General features: G+C 35.5%; 1 protein-coding gene across 1 annotated transcript in view; it reads right to left on the bottom strand.

The window, feature by feature from the left end:
- Positions 1-21,008, bottom strand: part of LOC140145671 (calcium-activated chloride channel regulator 1-like) — a 43,876-nt gene extending 22,868 nt beyond the window's left edge. The window contains exons 1-5 of the mRNA XM_072167358.1: positions 20,603-21,008; positions 18,502-18,793; positions 17,601-17,733; positions 8,208-8,385; positions 7,486-7,618 (exon numbers count right to left, since the gene is read on the bottom strand). Coding sequence (XP_072023459.1) covers positions 7,486-7,618; positions 8,208-8,385; positions 17,601-17,733; positions 18,502-18,793; positions 20,603-20,782 — 916 coding nt within the window. The 5' untranslated portion in view covers positions 20,783-21,008. The remainder of the gene's footprint in view (positions 1-7,485; positions 7,619-8,207; positions 8,386-17,600; positions 17,734-18,501; positions 18,794-20,602) is intronic.
- Between the last annotated feature and the right edge of the window lie 280 nt (positions 21,009-21,288).

The following is a 21,288-nucleotide window of genomic DNA, read 5'->3' as shown; positions in this document are numbered from 1 at the left end:
TCTGTTTTGAGTTATATGCAAATTAGTTAATTAGCATAAAAAGGCCTGGTAGGGTATTAGAGAGAGTGTGAGCCAGTCTGGTGTTATGAGCATTACATGTATATCAAATGAAAGCTTAAAGTTTTCGTTTGTGAATAGCGGAAGGGGGGTTAGGTGTGGTCACGGGCATAGATATTCGTGTTTGCTCAAACACAACTGTGGTTTCTAGTTGCAATTTGTACTCTATTTATTTTGTGGCGATATGATATGATTTGAAATTTTGCCCGATTTTGGCCAATTTTTTTTTATTTTCGCACCTCAAAATGACACTTGAAGTGTTAAAATCTCAAAAAGGGGCTCTGTTACGCAATGTAACATACTTTATTGTATGTATTGAAGGAAAAAAAATCATTCAAATAGCTTATCCCAAGAAACTGTGGGATTTACATGTACCCCAAATCCAAGATGGCCGCCCATTATTATGCAAATGAGATGACCTTTGACCTTTGACCTTGAAATTTTATATTTTGTGTCGTCTTCACATAAGTACCCATTAACCATAACGGAACCAAAATAGGATGTAAAATGCAAAAAAAAATGGTTTACCCCTCCCCTTAAGCTGGAAGCTTAAGCTAAAGACAATAGAAAATATTTTTACACGAATCTGTAATCTCTCTTCTTAAGTAGAGAAATTAGCTGAATGGGGTTCAACCAGTATGTTTCGACCATATTTATAAATATAGATGTATTTATAAATACGCACGTTACCACCTCCGCGTTGCCATGACAGCTTGTAGACAGTGTGTCTCGAAGTGACCTTCTACATAGCGGGTGGTTTTCCTGTACATTTGAATGCGAAGGCGGTAAACTACTGCGAGACTGTGCATATATATATTATATTTTTGTTCAACTTTGTGATTATTGTAAACACTTCTGTCGATAAATATTTTTTCGTCAACAAATATTTTCACAATATTGTTTTTAATAACATATAATATTATTACAAATTCGGAATCCTCCTATGTGTAATAATTTTGCTATTCAACTAATACTTAAATTTGATGATATTTATCAAAAGAGTTTCTATTCTTTTCAATGGCATGAGGATTTGGTCACGCTTGTTGGTCTTGGTATGTTGTACCTATGGGTCACGTTACGTATTTATGAATACGTATTTATAAATATAGTTGAAGGTAGCTGTCAACTTTGTCAATACTGCTGTTTTCTTCGTTTTTTGGGTTGTTATTTTTGCCATATATGTCATTTAAAAAAATACTTAATGACAATTTGAATGACTTATCCTTCACTTTTAGGCAATTTATAAACAATCTAAAATTTTAACCCTTACGCTTGGATCACTGAATAGGTCTTTAACAGCAGGCATAAAAGGAAATAAATGCTCACTTAAATTGCTATTGATATATACATTCATAAAAGGAGATAAATAAAAACAAATGCTGATATTTTATAATTTTGGCCGATCAAAGTCTGTTACTATGTTAAGAACAATATTGTGCAATGTTTTGAACACACCACTTTGTGCACGTAAGTGGCGTGTCAAAGGTCAAAGTTGATTTCCATGATAACAGAATGTTTTGTATGACTGTATCGTTTAACTTTTTTAAAGGTTAGCAACTATTTTAAACTGTTGCGATTTGGTAGTTCACAGCCTCTTGCGAATGGTAGTGAGCTTTTGCAAAAATTATCACAGATATTATACTTTTATAGGTCCTGTGGTTGTTGAGTTATGTTGAAAAGAGGGCTGAGCCAACAACACTTTTGTAAAACGTACGTAACAAGCAAGTTTTCAAAGTATATGATTTGTAGAATGAACTTTTACAAAACATGAAAGTGTTATTTTTCAATAATATATTGATTTAGATAATGAAAATTGATATTTTGGTTTCTTCAACCAACAATACCGCGTCTACTCTTAACTTGACTTGTTTCTAGCAATTTCTAAAAAGGAGATTTCAGCAAGGCGATGCTCACACCGTGCATATTTACCATACATGTTATTCAGTTGTAGTTATAATGGTTTATTCATAACCTCTTTAATATACGCAGCAAGTGCGATCCAATCAAAAGAGATTGATTGCCTGACCGCGCACTTATTGCGTGGCCATTAATAACTCACACAATGACTCTAAAATGACTTCTGCGCGCGTGCATGTATACGCTAAGCGTTATGACAACGCACACGCTTCTATAATTGAATATATGAATACAAAAGCCACCTAAGTCCATACTTAAACCAAATTGAGTTAAGCATGGGAAAGTGTTGCTTTACATAGGCCTGTCATATGTATGAAAGAACAACTCAAATTCATCCTCTGTGTCTATTGAGCATGTGAAAAATAGCATGTATGAAAGAATCACCCAATTCCATGATTTGAGTCTTGTAACACATTGATTAAAATCCAGTATGTATAAAAGTCCACTTGTAACACATTCATTGCTAGAGAGTGACTTTTGAAGAAAAAATGGGTTTAATAAAAGAAAGTGTGTGGTTTATATTACATGGCAGAATGCTTATCAACATTATACATACCTGTGCGCTTTATTTTGTATTATCTTACTAGTGGTAATCTCATTCTAACATTGTTGTCTTTGTATATGATTCAAAAAACCAAAATTTAAAATGAACCCCACGAAGTCCCTGAAATGCTAATCGTCATACCTAATATAGGTTAATCCACTCATTTGCACGTAAAACTTACCATATTGACCAGGTAAATCTAACTGAAGGAATTAAAATGATACACAGGTTTTTCTCTCAAAATCACTTCCCATGGACTTAGGTGGCTTTTGTATTAATGTATTCAATTGGTAGCTCTTGTTGTCGGCGCTAATGTCAAGTTCGTATGGTCTATTTGTTTGGTAGGATAGGTTATAATACAGGGTGTCCCAAAAAAAAAAGAGGCCCCTCATTGCGCCCTCTTTTTCTCTTATTTCAGAAAAGTTGATCAAGAATATGTATAAAGAAGCCTTTACTCGTTAGCTTTAATAAACCGAAACATTTATTTCAATCGGTTCATAACTTTTGAAGATATGCCCTTGTAAAGAAATGTATCCGTTTTTCACTGTCCACGGAGGAGGTTTGGCTACTTCAAAGATTGAAAAGTGCATTATACCATGCATGAATGTAAAACATTCCTCGATGATAACTTATAAAATAACAACTTTATTTTAGGGAATGGGCTTTACCGGTGGGCTTATGGGTTATGGATTTTGTTAAGTGTCATTAATTTGGGCGAAATTGATGTGGGATGGGACTTTTCTTTTGCTATACTTGCAATTTTGCAACTACTTATGTTTTTTCTCTGTTAATTTATGCCTTTTTGTTCTATTATGTTTCTTACTTTCTTACTTTATTGTTTCTTGCATTCTTCTTATTGACAACATAAGTCATTTCTCTTTTTGGAATAAAACGTAGAACTGAAAAGGGCTGTTTAGTTTGTCTTTGGTTCTTTCGAAGTGAGTTTACTGTGCTGCTCTGCCCTCTACCTGGTTGCCTCCTTGACGAATACAGGTTTCAACCCTAGTCCTCATTAGCTCTCATTGTATCAATTGCGTTGCGTACCAACATTGTGCGCCGGATAGGCCTACTTGCGAATATAGCAGTAATACGTTGGCAAAGATCTTGGATTTTGCCACAAATGAAGAAATCAAGTGGTGTGAGGTCTGGTGATCTTGCAGGCCACTCCACAGCATGACCCATCCCAATCACTCTGTTTGCTATCCGTGGACAGAGTGAAAAACGGGTACTTGTCTTTAAAAGGGCATATCTTCAAAAGTTGTAAACCGATTGAAATATTTGTTTTGGTTTATTAAAGCTAACAATTAAAGGTTTCTTTACATACCAAAATATATTTGATCAACTTTTCAAAAATAGGCGAAAAAGAGGGCGCAATGAGGGGCCTCTTTTTTTGACACCCTGTATAATTAAAACTGTTTATATTTAACGGCGTTTTATGGCATAAAATAACATTAAATGCCATTTTGATTTGTTCAAAATATCAGATACTACAGTAATGAATGACAATAATAACTTTGCACCATCTATTTTGAGTTTATTGTGTGAAAATGGGGGGTTTTGTTTTGGGCCGAGGTATTTTTTCGATGGCGCGGTAGCTATTTGTCATGTTTGTAGTGAGCTAAAAGAGACAAACATCTCCACACAAGTTTCTTAATCATGTAATGATTGATGTTGATGCGTCTAATGCACGAGCCCCGAATTTTATTATTTTGTCTAATTTCTCGAGCAACAAGCAATACGCGTTCATTAACCTACTTCATACACGAGAAGAAAACACACATGATTATAGTGTGTATAGTGGATTTTACTGTAGAAACTTCACCAACCCCCTCTATATAGCCATTTTTGACGGGCGGTCATACCCCTGGGTAAAGGGCTGGGGTAAACGATGTATCACTAAAATGAGAGCAAAGGATGGATCTACGATTAGCTTAAGTCGTTTGGGCGTAAACATGCGCGTTATTTTACACCGCATGGAAACATTGTGTGGGTTGGTACATAACCCTTTGCAGTACTAGGGTTATTGTACCAAAAACAACTGTTCAATCAAGTAAAATCGATACCAAATTACACAAAATGTACTATACCTCATTTGAGGACTTTTTACAACGTCTATAAAGAACACATACGTGATTTGGAATCAGCAGCGCAAAGTTAACCAAGAGCTATTCTCAAACAGGTGTGTTGGCTTTCTTTGAAACTTTACTACTTAATATAAACCATTTACAATGATTAATTTTGAATCCTGCCCACGGATTCCATAAAGCAGTCAGTGAGCGCTGTACCTGAAGCAATCTCAGTGGCGTAGATATTTTTTGGACGTTGGGGTGGGGGGGTGGTTTTGAAAAAAAAATGGAGTGTAGTAAATCCAGTACCTTTTGGCGACCGATTAAATGTATGGTACAAATTCGTGCGAGAAAAATTTTGCAAATTGACACTAAAATGAAATATTGTGCAAAAGTGGCATATACTCGCGCGAAGCGCGCAAAATTGGTATTTTGTGGACTAAAATGGCCAAATATATGAGGTTATGTTGGTCAGAAACAAACATTCAAGCGTCAACATTGGGGAAATTATCCTTGGTGCATTTATTTTTGTAATTGTGATAAAATCAAATGCTTGTGGAACAGTCTGAATTTATTGAAAGCAAAACTGGTGATAATTATTACAATTTTTAACTACCAAAAAATGTTTGGGATAAATGCTTATGACTCTGAGCACAAAATTGTAATCAACTTTCATGTTTGAAGTTTTATATTCATATATGTAAATTTGAAAAGACCTCTCCCAGTTTCCAAGCTTTTATGAACTTTGTGAGAATGAAACTTAATACTGAATATAGGATCGCTGAAGGTAAAGGTAAATTGGGCAAACATTTTAAGAAATTTTCGTTTGACCTTAATGAGGATTGAGATAATTTGCCTGCCATCCTATTTTTATTTGCATTTCCTCGCCTTTAAACCCTTTTTTCACATTCTGTGCATACCCAATGAAAATAACATGGGAAACTTGTCCTTGTGTATGTTTCATTGTTGTCTGTGTTCGTTTTGTTCTGTCTTTTCTGGTGTTAAAAATTTTATATCATAAAATCAGCCATCATTTATATTTTGTAATTTGTTTTAAAATAAATCATAGACAGTAACACTATGGCTGTCGAAAGATAAAAAAAAAACATTGGGGGAATTATTGTATCACCTGGCAAAATATTACATATTAGGGGATTTACCCCCCCGATTTACGCCTATGTGAAGTATAAAGCACTGGGTACGTGGTAGCATGAATTTATAACTGGATTTAACATAATTAAAATTCCAGAACGGAGAGGTCAAAATACATGTGGTGGCTGCTGTATCATGCAATAACATACCCTAGTATATTGTTTCGTTGTTGCATTATTTTTCTGACGGTATAGTTCTTTCAGAGACACTGCATAAGCGGCAAATCGAAAACGAATTTAAACTCCGAACTACCATGACTAGTGACTACCAAGGTTCATCGTAGAGCTTCCCGCCCACACATTTGAAACAACCTGAACTTCATATCTGCAGTAATCACATATCGCCTACGCAGCTTATAAATACAGTTAAAGACCCATTCAGTGATCCCAGCGCAAGTGTAAAAAAAAAATTGTTTATAAATTGCTTAAAAGTAAAGGATAAGTCATTCAAACTGTCACTTGGTATTTTTGAAATGACAAATTTGGCAAAAAACGAAGAAAACAGCAGTACTGACAAAGGTGAAGCCCCGTTCAAATACATGTAGCTAATTTAGATAATGTCCGTATCTAAATTACAGATTCGTGTAAAATGTCTTATTTTGTCTTAAATACACAGCTTTCGACTGAACCACTCGCAGGCTATCTATCAGAATGACAAATGTACCAAAATCTGAATTTTGATGATTTTTACGATCGTCTGGATGAGCAAATCACTGAATGGGCCTTTAAGTCATTCGTCACTTAGTCTTTCATGTCACTAATAGCTACCCAGCAAACACAAAAACGTTTTTAAAACGTTTTAAATAAGTTATATTTTGGGGTTTGGTTTAGGTAAAAACGTTTTAATAACTTTAAAATGTCGGGTTATTTTGTATGAAAACACACTGCAACAATATTTTTAAAATGTTTTCGAAATGTCATTGTAAACTATTTTTGCAAACATTTTTGGCCAAATATTTTGTCAACACTTAAATAACATTATGTTAAAATATTTGCACCCAGCAAACACAGAAACGTTCTTAAAATGTTTTTTACAAACCGTTTTAATAACATTTAAATGTCGGGTTATATAAAGGTCGTGAAAACATTTTAAAAACGTCATTGTAAATATTTTGGGCAAACATTTTTTGCAAAATATTTTTTCAACCCCAAAATAACATTCTGTTTAGAATGATTTGTACCAAGTTTTCAAAAATGTTTTTGAAATGTTATTAAAACGTTTTTATACCCTTTATATAACCCGACATTTAAATGTTTTCTGTAAAACATTTGTGTTTGCTGTGCAGTACATTACCAACAAATGTTATTATTGTTATGAAAAGGTTTTATGCCATTAATGTACCCTTTATATAACGTTTTCTGACAACCTTTTATAACCTTTTGCGAATGATGTTGAAAACGTTTTGTGTTTGCTGGGTACTAGTTATAATAACCACATTATCAAAAAACAGTTACGGAAGTATAATATCTTACCCAATGCTAATTCAAGTATGATTAAAGTAAGTTGATGGGGCGTCTTGATTAGATCTACTAACTTATGAAGTAATCACATTATTTGAGTCGCATTAATAAAAAAAAAAGAGGGGGTATGAAACACTTCAGCTCAGAAGAGAAGCTAGAGAACTGATTTTGGTTCACACATTTTTTGCTTTCCCCATAATGCATTGCGTCTATCAATTATTGCACCACTCTTTATATCTAATTATTTACTGCAAGCCCTGCTGGAAATTTTGGTATCGTATATTCTTACTTTCAAAGTCTGATGTTCCACGCATAACCTCCCACGCACTCTTGGTTTCACAAAGACGGTTATGTTTGTTTGGTGCTTCAGAATTATGGAAGTTCGTCTCGTCAAATGAATTGCCATCACAAAATTGTGTGATCTGTCAGATAATAATTATAAATACGACAATACAATCACGATCTTTGATCAGGGTTATCAAAATTAAAATTTACACAATATTGTTCAAGCAGACAAATTATGAAGATAATAGTGTTTACTCTACTGGCAAAATTCGTGTAGTAGCAGTCATTAAGGAATTTTGCAGTCTGAGTTATGTAAATAGTTAAATAGAATTAACAGGACGGTTGCGCCTATAATAAAGGACATCAATTTTTGTTTCCTGATGATGGGTGACTGGTCTAGCGCATTGGTACTATACATGTATAATACTGACATAAGTTGAATAGCCATAATAGCGACAAGGTGTGACATGGCTTCAAGGCCCTCCTCTGCCAAACTAGATTTCTTTTTGAAAATTTTATTTTAGGGAAATGGGGCTAAGCGAATTTATGTATGGCGTAGGGTGGAGTGTTTCATGTTTGGCCTTCTATATATCTGCAATTACTAATTAATAAATTGTTTGTTATATGGATTGATTAATATACTGTTTGTTTGATTGCTTGCTTGCTTGCTTGCTTGCTTGCTTGCTTGCTTGCTTGCTTGATTGATTGATTGATTGATTGCCTTACCTGGTCATAGTATTGCCTTCCATACATAATAGAACTTGTTGCAGTAGTTCCTTCTTCAAATGTAACGAACACACACCCTTCTTCGTAACCCACATCTTCGTTACCATTACATGTTCTATAGTAAGGGAAGTGGTTGGGGTAAAACTTGAGTGGTAACCCGTTGTAACCATAGGAACACCTGTACGGAGAGAAATGAAAGTTAAAATAAATAGCTGTTGTAGCTTAGAATTAAATATTATAGTGGGAGTTTTAAATAAAAAATATTGGGATAAGCTTCAATAATAAATAATAAAGGAGATGGTGCAATTTTAATTAGAGGCTCGCCGGAACTACCCTATATTTGACCCAACTTGTCAGGAATTTAATTTGCGGTACCCAAACAGTCTTTTTGCCATACTTGATGTCCTTAACGCAAAATACTAAAATATTTAGCCAGAATTAAACTCGTCAACTGGTCCTATATTAAGAATCATGTTATTCGCAAACTACACTATTGTTGACAAAATAGGTCCAAGGTCATTTTGCACATTACATTTCATGAGTATACAAATACGATATTTACTTTGCACTGTATAGTCGTGCGGAAGATTTTTTTCACGCTTATTCAACTGTATAGCTCTGAAATATCTGTGTAGAAGCTACAGAAGCGTAAACTGTCTCATTTGCATAACAAGGAACAACGTTAGTTTGAGCATGGAAGTAAGAGACATGGAAGCTGGTCAAATACTACATGAAAGTGAGTATCATACTTGCCGCGATACTGAACAAAAGAAGTACAGGTGGAAGGGGATCAATTGAGTCAACGCATGATCAACGTGTACCATGTCTAAAATCAAAGTTCCCGCTTAAAAATCAATAGCAGTACGAAGTCGTGTACTAAGTCCTGACACTCCCTCATTTCAAATATATAGTTTTGGTTTCTCTATTGTTCAGAAACCAAAAATCAAGGGATTAAAATGTGGAGATGAACTGGTATGCAATCATAACACTATTGTGCTGGGAGGACACAAGAGGGTATATATAATCAAAAGTATAATGGCCTATAACCATACGTATATAATAGCCTATTGTGCTAACATTTTCATTATCGATATCTATCAACGCGGGCGACTTTTGCCGTAGGTGGCATACTTCCATGATACCATAAAATTACACCCGAGTTCCGAGATTCGTTTGATAAGTTATGCATAGACATCGTTGAGACATAAAGTATGGATATATACGAGACCTAGGCCTACATGTAGAAATCATGTGCATATGTATATTGAGGGGTGGGGGGGGTGTTTTGTTTATTTGTCTGAAATATAAACGATGCATGATGATGTAGATGATTTGATTATGAATTAGATTATTCCCCGGAAAGCACAACCCATACCTCTTACCTATGTTCCCTCCGCCACCTATATATAACCTCCTCCTCCCCCCTCCCCCCGCCCGATATCGCCTCTTCCCTATTATTCCACTCCACTCTTGAGCCCCCCTCTCCCTTCCCACTTCAATGCTCTCTCCCTCTGTTTCTCTTTCTCCTTACCCTTACCCCCTCCCCCCTCACACACACACACACACACACACATACCCTCTTTCCCTGGCGATCTCTTCTATCTCTCTCTCTCTATTCTCCAATAAATAAATTGAATAAAAGTTAGTTTAAACCAGCTTTCTATGATATTGATCTTCCGTCATGCGACATGCACATAAATAGAGTTGTGCATAATAGTGTTTATATCAATGAAGTCATAATCTGTCAAGTGGCTATTGTAATGTCTGTGGAAATATTTCGATGGTCTATATATTTTCACAGTGAAATCAACTTAGGCTAATTCGTAGTCTCAAGTCAATGCTTTCAAACTAAATCAATGCTTTCAAATGTAGACTGCTTTGTTCGACTTCTCTGCTCGTGAATATTGCACTGCGAAATTTAAACATTTCTTTTGTATACTTAGAGTAGGTAACTTCAAATCAAATAATTTTACGATCCACACCACTTATAAGAAACTGAAACCAAAACCGAAACTGACTGACACAAATGTTCGGTTTTAAACAAAAGGTAGAAACAATGAGTTCGATATCTTATGATTCAAGTGGTTAGGCAGGACAATAGGAAACCACGTGACCAAAACCAAAACCAAAACTAAAACTATATATTTGAAATGAGGCACTGCAATATTCACGAGCAGAGAAGTCGAACAAAGCAGTCTACATTTGAAAGCATTGATTTAGTTTGAAAGCATTGACTTGAGACTACGAATTAGCCTAAGCTGATTTCACTGTGAAAATATATAGACCATCGAAATATTTCCACAGACATTACAATAGGCACTTGACAGATTATGACTTCAGTGTTATAAACACTATTATACACAACTCTATTTATGTGCATGTCGCATGACGGAAGATCAATATCATAGAAAGCTGGTTTAAACTAACTTTTATTCAATTTATTTATTGGAGAATAGAGAGAGGAGGAGATAGAATAGATCGCCAGTGAAAGAGGGTATGTGTGTGTGAGGGGGAGGGGGTAAGGGTAAGGGAGAAAGAGAAACAGAGGGGAGAGAGCATTGGAAGTGGGAAGGGAAGGAGGGGGAGAGGGGGGCTCAAGAGTGGAGTGAAATAATAGGGAAGAGTCGATATCGACTGTGGGAGGGGGAGGAGGAGGTTATATATAGGTGGCGGAGGAACATAGGTAAGAGGTATGGGTTGTGCTTTCCGGGAATAATCTAATTCATAATCAAATCATCTACATCATCATGCATCGTTTATATTTCAGACAAATAAACAAAACACCACCACCCCCACCCCTCAATATATGCACATGATGTCTATGCATAACTTATCAAACGAATCTCGGAACTCGGATGTAATTTGTGACCGTACAGCTCGAACGAGCCGTAAATTCCCTAAATTGTATTCAGAGTTACAGTCCAAAATGTGCATAAAGCTTGTATTCATAATGTACCTAATAACTGTCCTACAAGTGTCTCATTTCAGTCCAGTCAAATACCAATCTTTAATGCTATTGTTGAAGAGGATAATAAGCTTATACTTAAGTAAATGGCTTTAGTCTTTGTTTGCTTTGGCTAAATCCTGTTCAAGTGGTGGGTTAACCAACAATTAACAATGAGAGGGTATCTGAACCTCGTTGACTTGGGGATGATTTGAAGTGACCGCCAATTATGACCATTTTATATTTAATACCAGCAATGTAGAAAAAGAGATATATTGTAGCACCAAAATAATGGACCTTTTTACTGAAGGAGCAAAGTTCAACAAACCATAACCCCGCTACTGGATATCGTTTGAAGTTAAATAATATACCATTTTAAAGCTTATGATATATATTTGCTAAAGACGAAATAAAACAATTTTGACCGGGGGAGGAATTTACGGCTCATTCGCCGTGACAGGTCACATTTTATGGTGTCATGGAAGTGTGCCAACTACGGCAGAGAGCATCAAAAGTCGTCCGCGTTGATAGATATCGATAATGAAAATGTTAGCACAATAGGCTATTATATACGTATGGTTATAGGCCATTATACTTTTGATTATATATACCCTCTTGTGTCCTCCCAGCACAATAGTGTTATGATTGCATACCAGTTCATCTCCACATTTTAATCCCTTGATTTTTGGTTTCTGAACAATAGAGAAACCAAAACTATATATTTGAAATGAGGGAATGGGCTGTGTTATATTACCGCAGTGCATGACTAGGTTTATGAACACAAACAGATTTTATAAAATCCCTACGTAATGATCAGAATGCTATCAGTTTAATTTATACAATTTTATTAAAGGTAGGCCTATATGTAATTATGTAAAAACCTACCGATTAAAATAATGTATATATGCTAGACTCTCAGATAGCAGTTTTAAAACAGAAAATGAAATGAAATACAATTTATTTTACGCAGAATGTAAAAATAATACCCGACCCTGGAAAATTCTGGTCAACAGCAATTTCAGGGCAGCCCCAGGCACACAAATAGATGAGGGATTAATTTTATAATGTAACGCATGTGCCAAGTGCGCATATCAAGTTTTACGGCTAATTAGCGGTTTAGAAGTAAATGCATGATTTCCAATATTTTGAAATTTAAGAAAATCTGTAAGTATAGGGTTGAATTCGATATTTTGATTGGATTTCTGTAATTATGGGTTACAAATCTAACAGCCCTGTCACTTTTTTTCGAATATAAACAACATACTTGAAACATAATCAAGAAAAAACACGATTTTTGCTCATAATAATAAACCTGTAAAAACGAACTGGCAATAAAGGCGGCAAGTATGATCCACATCAAAGACACGCTGACTACATTGTTATCACAATAGCTTGATACGGACCCTCTATTGAATGTTACGTAAATAATTCAATAGGTGTTGGATCGACCAGCTTCCATGTCTCTTACTTCCATGGTTTGAGCCAACACCCTTAACATGCAATAATATCAATTTAGTTGAGAGCGGATTTCTCATGCAGATTGTAAAAGGGTCAACAAATAAATCTGCTCCTTTAAAATGTTTAATATTTTAATAATGGTTTGAGTACTTTCAGGAATTCATTAAAAAAAGAATAGCTAGCTCTATAAATGTATAGTTGATGTGTTACACAAAGAAGCCAAAAACCCACAAAGATTTAGTTACTACCTTTTTTACTATAGCCCGCTAACTTAGAGGCAGCTCTCAATAATATGTGTTAACAATTTGCAACAAAATTCCTGGTCATTTCTGGTTCCCCATACCTTAATCACTCCTCTCTCATGATATTAGCCTTAGAAAGTCAACTAAGTACAAGGACTACATATTTAAAACCACCAGATGTTGCAATAGTGCAATGTCTGTCCTCTGCTGGTCGTGAGATGTTATTTGACTCAGCTTTCTCCTCGTAGAGTTAATGGAGAACAGGGTTTGACCTCATTATTTTTTTTTCTGTAATATCCCACTCATTTTTGCAATGTGATTTCTAAATACATTTTTAAATGTATCACCGGTATACATAAATTAAATATAATTACGCTGATAGTTATACTTTAATCATTTAATTGATTTATAATCAAACAAAACATTTTTCTAAAACATGTTTAATATGTTTTTATAAGGCAGATAAAGTTTAAATTAAACTAACTTATTTGCTCACAGCTTTTGTTCGGAACTTCCCAGACATGGCATATGTAGATAACCCAGTTGTTAACTGCGTTATACGATAGTAATTTAGTTGTAACCCTGGAATTGGTATGTTTGACCCGGATTTCCAACATTGTATGTGGGATCTGAACGTACTTTGAATGGGTGTGTTTATTAACGGGGTTAAATCGTAATTGATACAGCTACGAGTTTGAAAATTATATCTTACTGCACATATTAATAAGGACTTTTCAGTGAAAAGTCTATCACTGAAAAGACTATCACCGAAAATGCGACTTCATAATATACACGGATTCTAGTTGGTTTTGCATTAACTAACACTATCCAAAAAAAAAAGAAGCACGTTCCTCATACTTTATTTCAAAATTTTATTGAATATTCCATACTGTCTCTGAATTCATCCAGGTATAATTAAATATAAAATTTAACTTATACGTTTTTGAGAGGCTACGGTATGACACGTTATCTGAGGTGCATCTTCAAACGGTCTTTTGATCTGGTGGCAATTGGTCTTTGACAAGAACAACCCAAGTCCAGGACTTGGGACTTGGATCACATTCATTGAAATCCATTATGTATGAAAGAACAACCCACGTCCAGGGCTTGTAACACATTCCATTGTTGGAGAGTGACTTTTGAAAAAAAGGGTTTAATCAAGGAAATTGTGTGGTCTATATTCCTTGGCAGTGTGCTTATCAACATACATTTATTTTGTAATATCTCACTAGTGGTACCCCCATTGCAATATTGTTGTCTTTGTATGTGATTCAAAAAACAACCTACCCAAGACCGGCGTATAAAATGAGCCCCACGAAGTCCCTGAAATGCTAAACGTCATACCTAATACAGTTTAATCCCCTCATTTGCATGTAAAACTTGCCCTATTGACCAGGTAAATCTAACTAAAGGAATTAAACTGACACACTGTTTTCTCAAAATCACTTTCCATGGACTTGGGTGGGTTTGTATTCATGTATTCAATACCAAAATGTCATCTCTCTAACGTCGTGCAAAATACTAGAGTGAAAGAACCAAGAACCCTAATTAACAAAATGGCACCATGACAAACATGTAAAAAAAATGTTGGAAAGGCAGAATTCTTTTGTAATGCATGCAAATGAGCAAAGTTCGATTACGATATGCATAGCTAGATTGAAATAGTTTCATTTCGATATATTGACTGACAGACCGCACTTTGAATGGGTGTGCTTATAATTTGTATGTTTGAGATAGCTCTGTCTACATGGTATGGGTGTGAATGAGCATGATGAGTGGGCGTTATCTTAAAGTTAACATACACCGTTCACTATGTGATTAGATTCAAATCAGATACTGTTATGTACTCAAGTAGTTTAGAAACCAGGTTTTTGTCAAATGTTTGAAATTGTGACTTAGACACGCCTTTTGTCATTGAACTGGTGGTAAATAAGTGGTTGATGGAAACGTATCATCACCTTCAGCCGTAGAATAAGATACCAAACAATACGCGGATTTAGGGTTTCTCTACCGAAAGTCAATTTGTGCCGAAATGCCTTCCCATAATGCAATACGCGTTTTGCATAACATTAGATACAATTCGGAGGTTAATCAATATTCTTTGTTATGCAATACGCATATTGCATTGTGGGAAGGAATTTCGGCACAAATTGACTTCTGGTAGAGAAACCCTAAATCCGCGTATTGGTCGAAACACTCATCTTCTGCGGATGATTTAAAATGCTCGCGAAAAACATCAAAATGAATTATGAGTTTCACATGAACTGACACTGAGTTACGGTGTAAAATGTGTACGAAGGTCATATTCATCGGTAACTTGCTGGCCCGACATCCGTCTCATTTTCATAGTCAAAACTAATCAATAATCCTATTGTTGAAGTGGATAATAAGCTTCTACCTTAGATGGCTATAGAACTTTTAATAGCTCTGGTCTTTGTTTGCTTTTGCTAAATCCTGTTCAAGTGGTGGGTTACCAGGCATTGTATTTTGTACAGGTATGCATAACCAACAATTAACAATGAGAGAACTTTCTTAAACCTCGTTGACTTGGGGATGATTTGAAATGACCGCCAATTATGACTGTTTGATATTTATTGCCAGCAATGTGGAAAAAGAGACATATGTAAAAACGTAAAAAGCTATAATTTTGTTGAAGGAGCAAAGTTTATCAAACCATAACCCCGCTTCTGGATATCGTTTGAAGTCAAATTATATACAATTTTTAAGTTTATGATGTTTATTTTTTAAACACGAAATAAAACAAAATTGACCGGGGAGGAATTTACGTCCTGTTATGTATCCATGGTCTAGACAATAGGCGTCATTAGCGACCATTTTAGTTCCTACACTCTTAGAAAAAAAAGGTGCAACTTAGAACCTTTTTTTGTTCTGTATGCAGAACCCTAAGCAGTGATAAGGTTCTATAAAGACTCTTAAAGCTTTAAATTGGTCCAGGGACGTTCTAATTCATAAATTCAGGGATTCATCACAAAGTTAAGAAAAGTCAAAAGTAGTGTTAACACTTTTCGCCAGCCCATTCGGGGCTGGTACCTGTTTCAGGTTTGGGGTCAGTTTACTCAAGAGATTATATTTTAGTGGTATTGGAATGATTTTTTTTTTTACTTTTTGTGGTTAAATTTTTTTTTAAATATTTTAATTCGATTTGTTAGGAAAAGTAAGTATGTTTTGCCGTTTCAACGAACGAAAACGAGTGAGTATTACCAAAGTTATGTTTGAACTAATTAATTATGACTTTAAAAGTTTAAAGGCCTAAATGTAACAATAATAGTTAATATATATAGCATCATATGGTCAGCAGAAGAAAATCTGACATCACCTATGATGTCATATCAGTGTCCTTGTTCGGGGGTCCTTGCTCCTTGACCACTGAACAGCGTGATATCATGTTGATAACAGATCTATAGAATCAAAATCTTCATCATATCCCCGGATCATATCACAGATTCTCAACAATCTGTGATCATATGGACCATATTGATGTGAAAGTAGTTATCTATCATATCCTGTGTCGTTTTATGGATAAAAATGACTCAAAATGTTATTGATGAAATGGTTGCTATCATAAACATCAGTTTTGTCTTTTCAACGGGAAAAATCCGATGCAAAATAAAGTTTTAGGGCCTAGCTATAATATGGGCATAATTTATGCATATAGTATTGAACAATGTACCCCATTTGACATGCACTTATAGATAAATAAATTGTCTTACTTTATTAATTTAATAACTTCTTTATTATAAATAAAATGACACATAACTATTTGATTCATAAAATTACATTCAACAAAATGATTGAAGAGAAAACACACAAGGCACTAGGCAGACTGTTATAGAATGGAGTATGTAAGATGCCATATATGTCCATAGCTTCGCAGGAGTTTCCGACTAGCAATCAACATGATCAGCACATTCAGAAAAACACAGTTTAAGAGTGAAGATTGTAGTGAGTAACCAGTCCTTTATAAATGTGCTGGCCACTATCTATTATAATATAGTAGGCTTAAACTATACATTGCGAATTAATTAAGTTATTTTAAAATAAAATGTACATGTAAGTTAACTCAAACCGGCAGTGTATATATCGAAAGCAGTGAAATCGGACATTCCTAAGCGAAGATATTGAGTTCGTAAGTTCTGGTATTACAAAATTGGAAATTGAGATATCGTGGGTAAAAAGCTGAAAAGACAAAAAACCCAACGACAACAACAACAACAACAACAACAAAACAAACAGACCAGAACAATTTGGAGTACATGTAATGAATTAAAAGAGTTGACATGAGATTAGGAATTAATGTTTTCTGCTGTTTCAGTGTGCATGTTCTCATCGTTGATGGTTTGGTGGACTGTCATGTAGATGTAAGCGTGATCCTAAAAATGCCTTTCACATTGACCAAAACTAATTACAAGACCTCTTCTACATTGAGGCTGGCTTTCCCTTTTAAAGGGAATTTTTATTGGTACTAAGAATCATTTTCTTGGATAAAGAACCTTTTTACTGTTCCTTCGAGGGTTCTTTCTTAATGGTTTCTTAAAGGTTTTTAAAGCTCAAGGTTCTACAAAGAACCGCTTTCTTGGCTACAGAACCATTGAAAACCAATAGTCGAATTCTAGATATTTACCAGCAAATTTGCTACTTGTTGCCTACATGACGCCTTCCTGTTGGTTCGTTATCATGGAGTAGTAGTATTCTAGATAGTTGTCGGTGAATTTGCTATTTGTTGCTTACCTGACAGCTTCCCACTGGTTTGTTACCATAGAGAAGTAGAATTCTTGATAGTTATCGGAGTCTCCTACAGGATCAGGATATTCATCAAAGAGACCCCAACGATAGTGGCCCCATTCGTGTACAAGTATTCGTCCTGAAACGTCGAAATTTAATAAAAAAAATGTTAGATTTCTGATAAATTTCTATATAGTTCCTATTTTTGTATTTTTCGAACAAAAAACGATCAAATAACATGAGGTAAACGGGAGTTTCCGTTTATGCAAGGGGTGAAATTTCAAGTAAGGCCAGTGGCGTAGATTTCTTATTGACATTGGGGAGATGGTGTTGGAAAATTGTTCTTGAAAAGATGAATCCATAATGAAGCTAAATTGGTGAAATATGATATAAAAGTGGTATAAATTCGCGTGAAAAATTACACTTTTAGGATAAAATGGCCAAATATGAGGTTACTTTGGTCATGGCACGTAGTTACGGGTAATCGATCAATACCTCTATTGAATTAATTTAAATTTAAATTAAGGTGGGTGGTAAATAATTGTACATCCACGATAAAGTGTACTTTTGTGTGCTTTTGATGAATAGCTTGTCGGTAAATCAAATCGGCACAAAGGAACAATGCGTTATGTAATCTATTGCGCCTCCACGGATATGATAGCTCCATGATATGGACCATCCCCCTATTGAAATATTGGGGGGATTTATCCCACGGGATCTACGCCTATGACTAAAGCCTGTTGATTACGATGTTTCGTCGAAAGCCGTTCAGATAAAATGTTTGTATAAGACTCCAATTATTTCAAATCCCAATAATTAAGGCTCGGAAGCTTATTTATTTGGAATGTATATTGTACATTATAGAGAGTAGAAAAACACAAAGGATAATTAACATAATCCTCTTTACCTAATGGTCCATAAAAAAGCTCAACGTCGGGTTCCAGAAGGAAGAGATCCCAGAAATGAATGTGAACACCCACTTTACCGCATCCCTGGTATTGCTTGGTGTACGGATCTGGCGCCCATCGTGGATTTGGTGGGGCGACTATAACGTCAGCAAGATCAAACGATTGGTTGCTGGCTTGTATGTACTCGGGTTTCGAGCTCCATGTCTTAGGGATGAGAATTGTTACTTCATCAAAGTAAGACCTTTTTCTTGTTGCAGTGTATAGATACTCGGAGCCTTCGGTGAACATTTTCTGTAATAATGCAATTTAATATTCTGATAATACAGGAGCAAAAAAAATTGTATACATTTTAATCGACGTTTAATTTTATCTAGATTTAAGGGCTCTGGTATAAACGTTTGGACAGTATTTCTGTGGGACATGAGAGCACATCAGACATTGAATTGAATTCTGAATACGAGGAATGTCTTTCTAATATCAAATAATAGTATACAAATTTTATGACAAATTATAAAATTTGTTATTTTTAAAATTTTTGATAGTTCGATTTTTTTGTGGAAAAAATCCATATCTTTAATACGAAAGGTCACAATTTTCATTTGATGGTCGGCTTTTCATCCCAGATACATAATCTTAAAGTACATATAATTAGAGTTACATTTAAAATATACTTGGTGATTTATTAAAGCATTATTTACAATATTGTTTCATGCAAGCCAGCCGAAGCCGACCTACACTCGTCAGAATATGCTTATCACTGGAAACTGATTTCTATTTCTAGCGCGGAATGCTCACGCCGCGAAGTGGCGACGGCGAGCGCGAAGCGCGATCACCGAGCGTAAAACGCGCGGAGCTAGTGCTAGATCTTTAGAAGTTTAATTGGCATACATTTACAGTCAAAAATTCCAGTGATAAGCATATTCTGACGAGTGTAGGTCGGCTTCGGCTGGATTGCATGAAACAATATTGTAAATAATGCTTTAATAAATCACCAAGTCTATTTTAAATGTATTCCAGCTCCCTTCTTGGTTGAGCACTTTACTGTGGATGATTTACCTTACTTGGATTTATTTATAATTAGAGTTATAAAGTTTACTTCGAGGACTGTTAAATATCAAAAATGTCAATTTTAAATCATTTGCCAAAGGGAGAGCGTGGCGCAATGGTTAGGGTACTTGCCTTTGGTGCATGAGGTCCCGGGTTCGATTCCCGGCGGTGGCGATTTGCTGGGATATTGACTTGGGAAAAAAAAAAAAGTCTGAAATTAATTGGCAACATCTGTAGATTAAGTTTAGACTTCCGCTCTCCCCATGGTTCATTTAGAATTGGGTAAATGAATCATAAAAGTACTCCGTCCTTCGGAGGGGACGTTAAGCCGTCGGTCCCGTGTGCAGAGAGCCATACCTGTACATGTATCTCTCAGTCAGTTTCGAACAGAGTAGGGTGTTAACCCCTGACTGTTCCCAACCCGTCCCGGTGTTCGAATGGACCCCAATGGAAATAAGCTTTCTTGGGTTATCCAGGGTTGTCACAACCCGAACAAATCAAATCAAATCAAATGCCATAAAATGTGTATTATATCGTGAATTATAAAAACAAACAAAATTATTTGATATCAGAAGGACATTCTTAATATTTAGAATGCAATTCGATGTCTGATGTGCTCTTATGTCCCACACAAATACTTTCCATACGTTCATACCCCACCCCTTAGCGTTTAGACTTGTCTATTTCTGTATCGACAATGATCATTGTTAATCATTGTCAATGATAAAAATGATGTAATGATGATGACAACAATGATTGTGAAAATGAATATATCATACGTGACATGAATGGGTAGAAAAAATTACCGGTTCTAGCTCTTCTCTGTATCTCAACATTATAATTTATCAGACATGAATAACGACATTTCATTGGTTAATAGTCCAACAATAATAATTTCATATTGTTCAGCTTTCGTATAATTCAATCTTCTAAATCTTGACGGCTCTTACTTATTAGGCCTCGCGCTTTTCAGACAGCTTTTTATTTGGCTATTAACAAATGAAATGTCGTTAGTCATGCCTACTGAATGATAATAAAATGAATCCAAAATACCTTAATTATGTCGATTAGCTCTGGGTTCTCCGGAACATCCCGATGGATCGCCACTACTACCCCAGTATAGGCATTATCAATAAGTTTAATCGACGATGGTTTTGTTAACGAACTAACATGCCCAATCCCCACAGCCAGAATTACCAAAGCCGCTACACTGAATACCAATTTAGGTGCCATTCTGTGCGCTCATGAGGCACGGAACGTCAGACAAGTACAGAAGCCACAATTCGAAAGACTGCAGCAATTTAATCATTTTAACTATAGCTTGTCAGTGGTATCCCGGGAGGGGTACTCACATAGTAAAGGCATACGGGGATGTGCCGCTCCAATGGGTAGGTTTTCCATGAAAAATCCTTAGACATGGGTCTTTGTTTTGAAGAAAAAAATCCTTAGACATGGGTCTCCTTTTAAAATTTTCCATGCTCTGTGTGAACAACATGCTGCTTTTCCTATTTTCAAGCTCAAATCCTCAGATGGGTCCTTATTTTCTGCAAATCCTTAAATATGGGTCCTTATTTTCGGGAAATCCTTAAATATAGACCCCTATTTTCGGTAAAATTGCCCGTAGAAATTGGTGAGCGTTCGGAAGCTTGAGTCATACATCCCGTCGAAAAAAAAAAAAAAGTAACCCCCGGGAGTGTAATTGGTAATGAACTTTGATATTGACAGTGCTACGTACTTGC

Source organism: Amphiura filiformis, unplaced genomic scaffold (genome assembly GCF_039555335.1).
Source record: "Amphiura filiformis unplaced genomic scaffold, Afil_fr2py scaffold_593, whole genome shotgun sequence".
NCBI classification, from domain to species: Eukaryota; Metazoa; Echinodermata; class Ophiuroidea; order Amphilepidida; family Amphiuridae; genus Amphiura; species Amphiura filiformis.
Note: the sequence above shows the minus strand (reverse complement) of the source record. Positions and strands in the feature narration are given on the sequence as shown.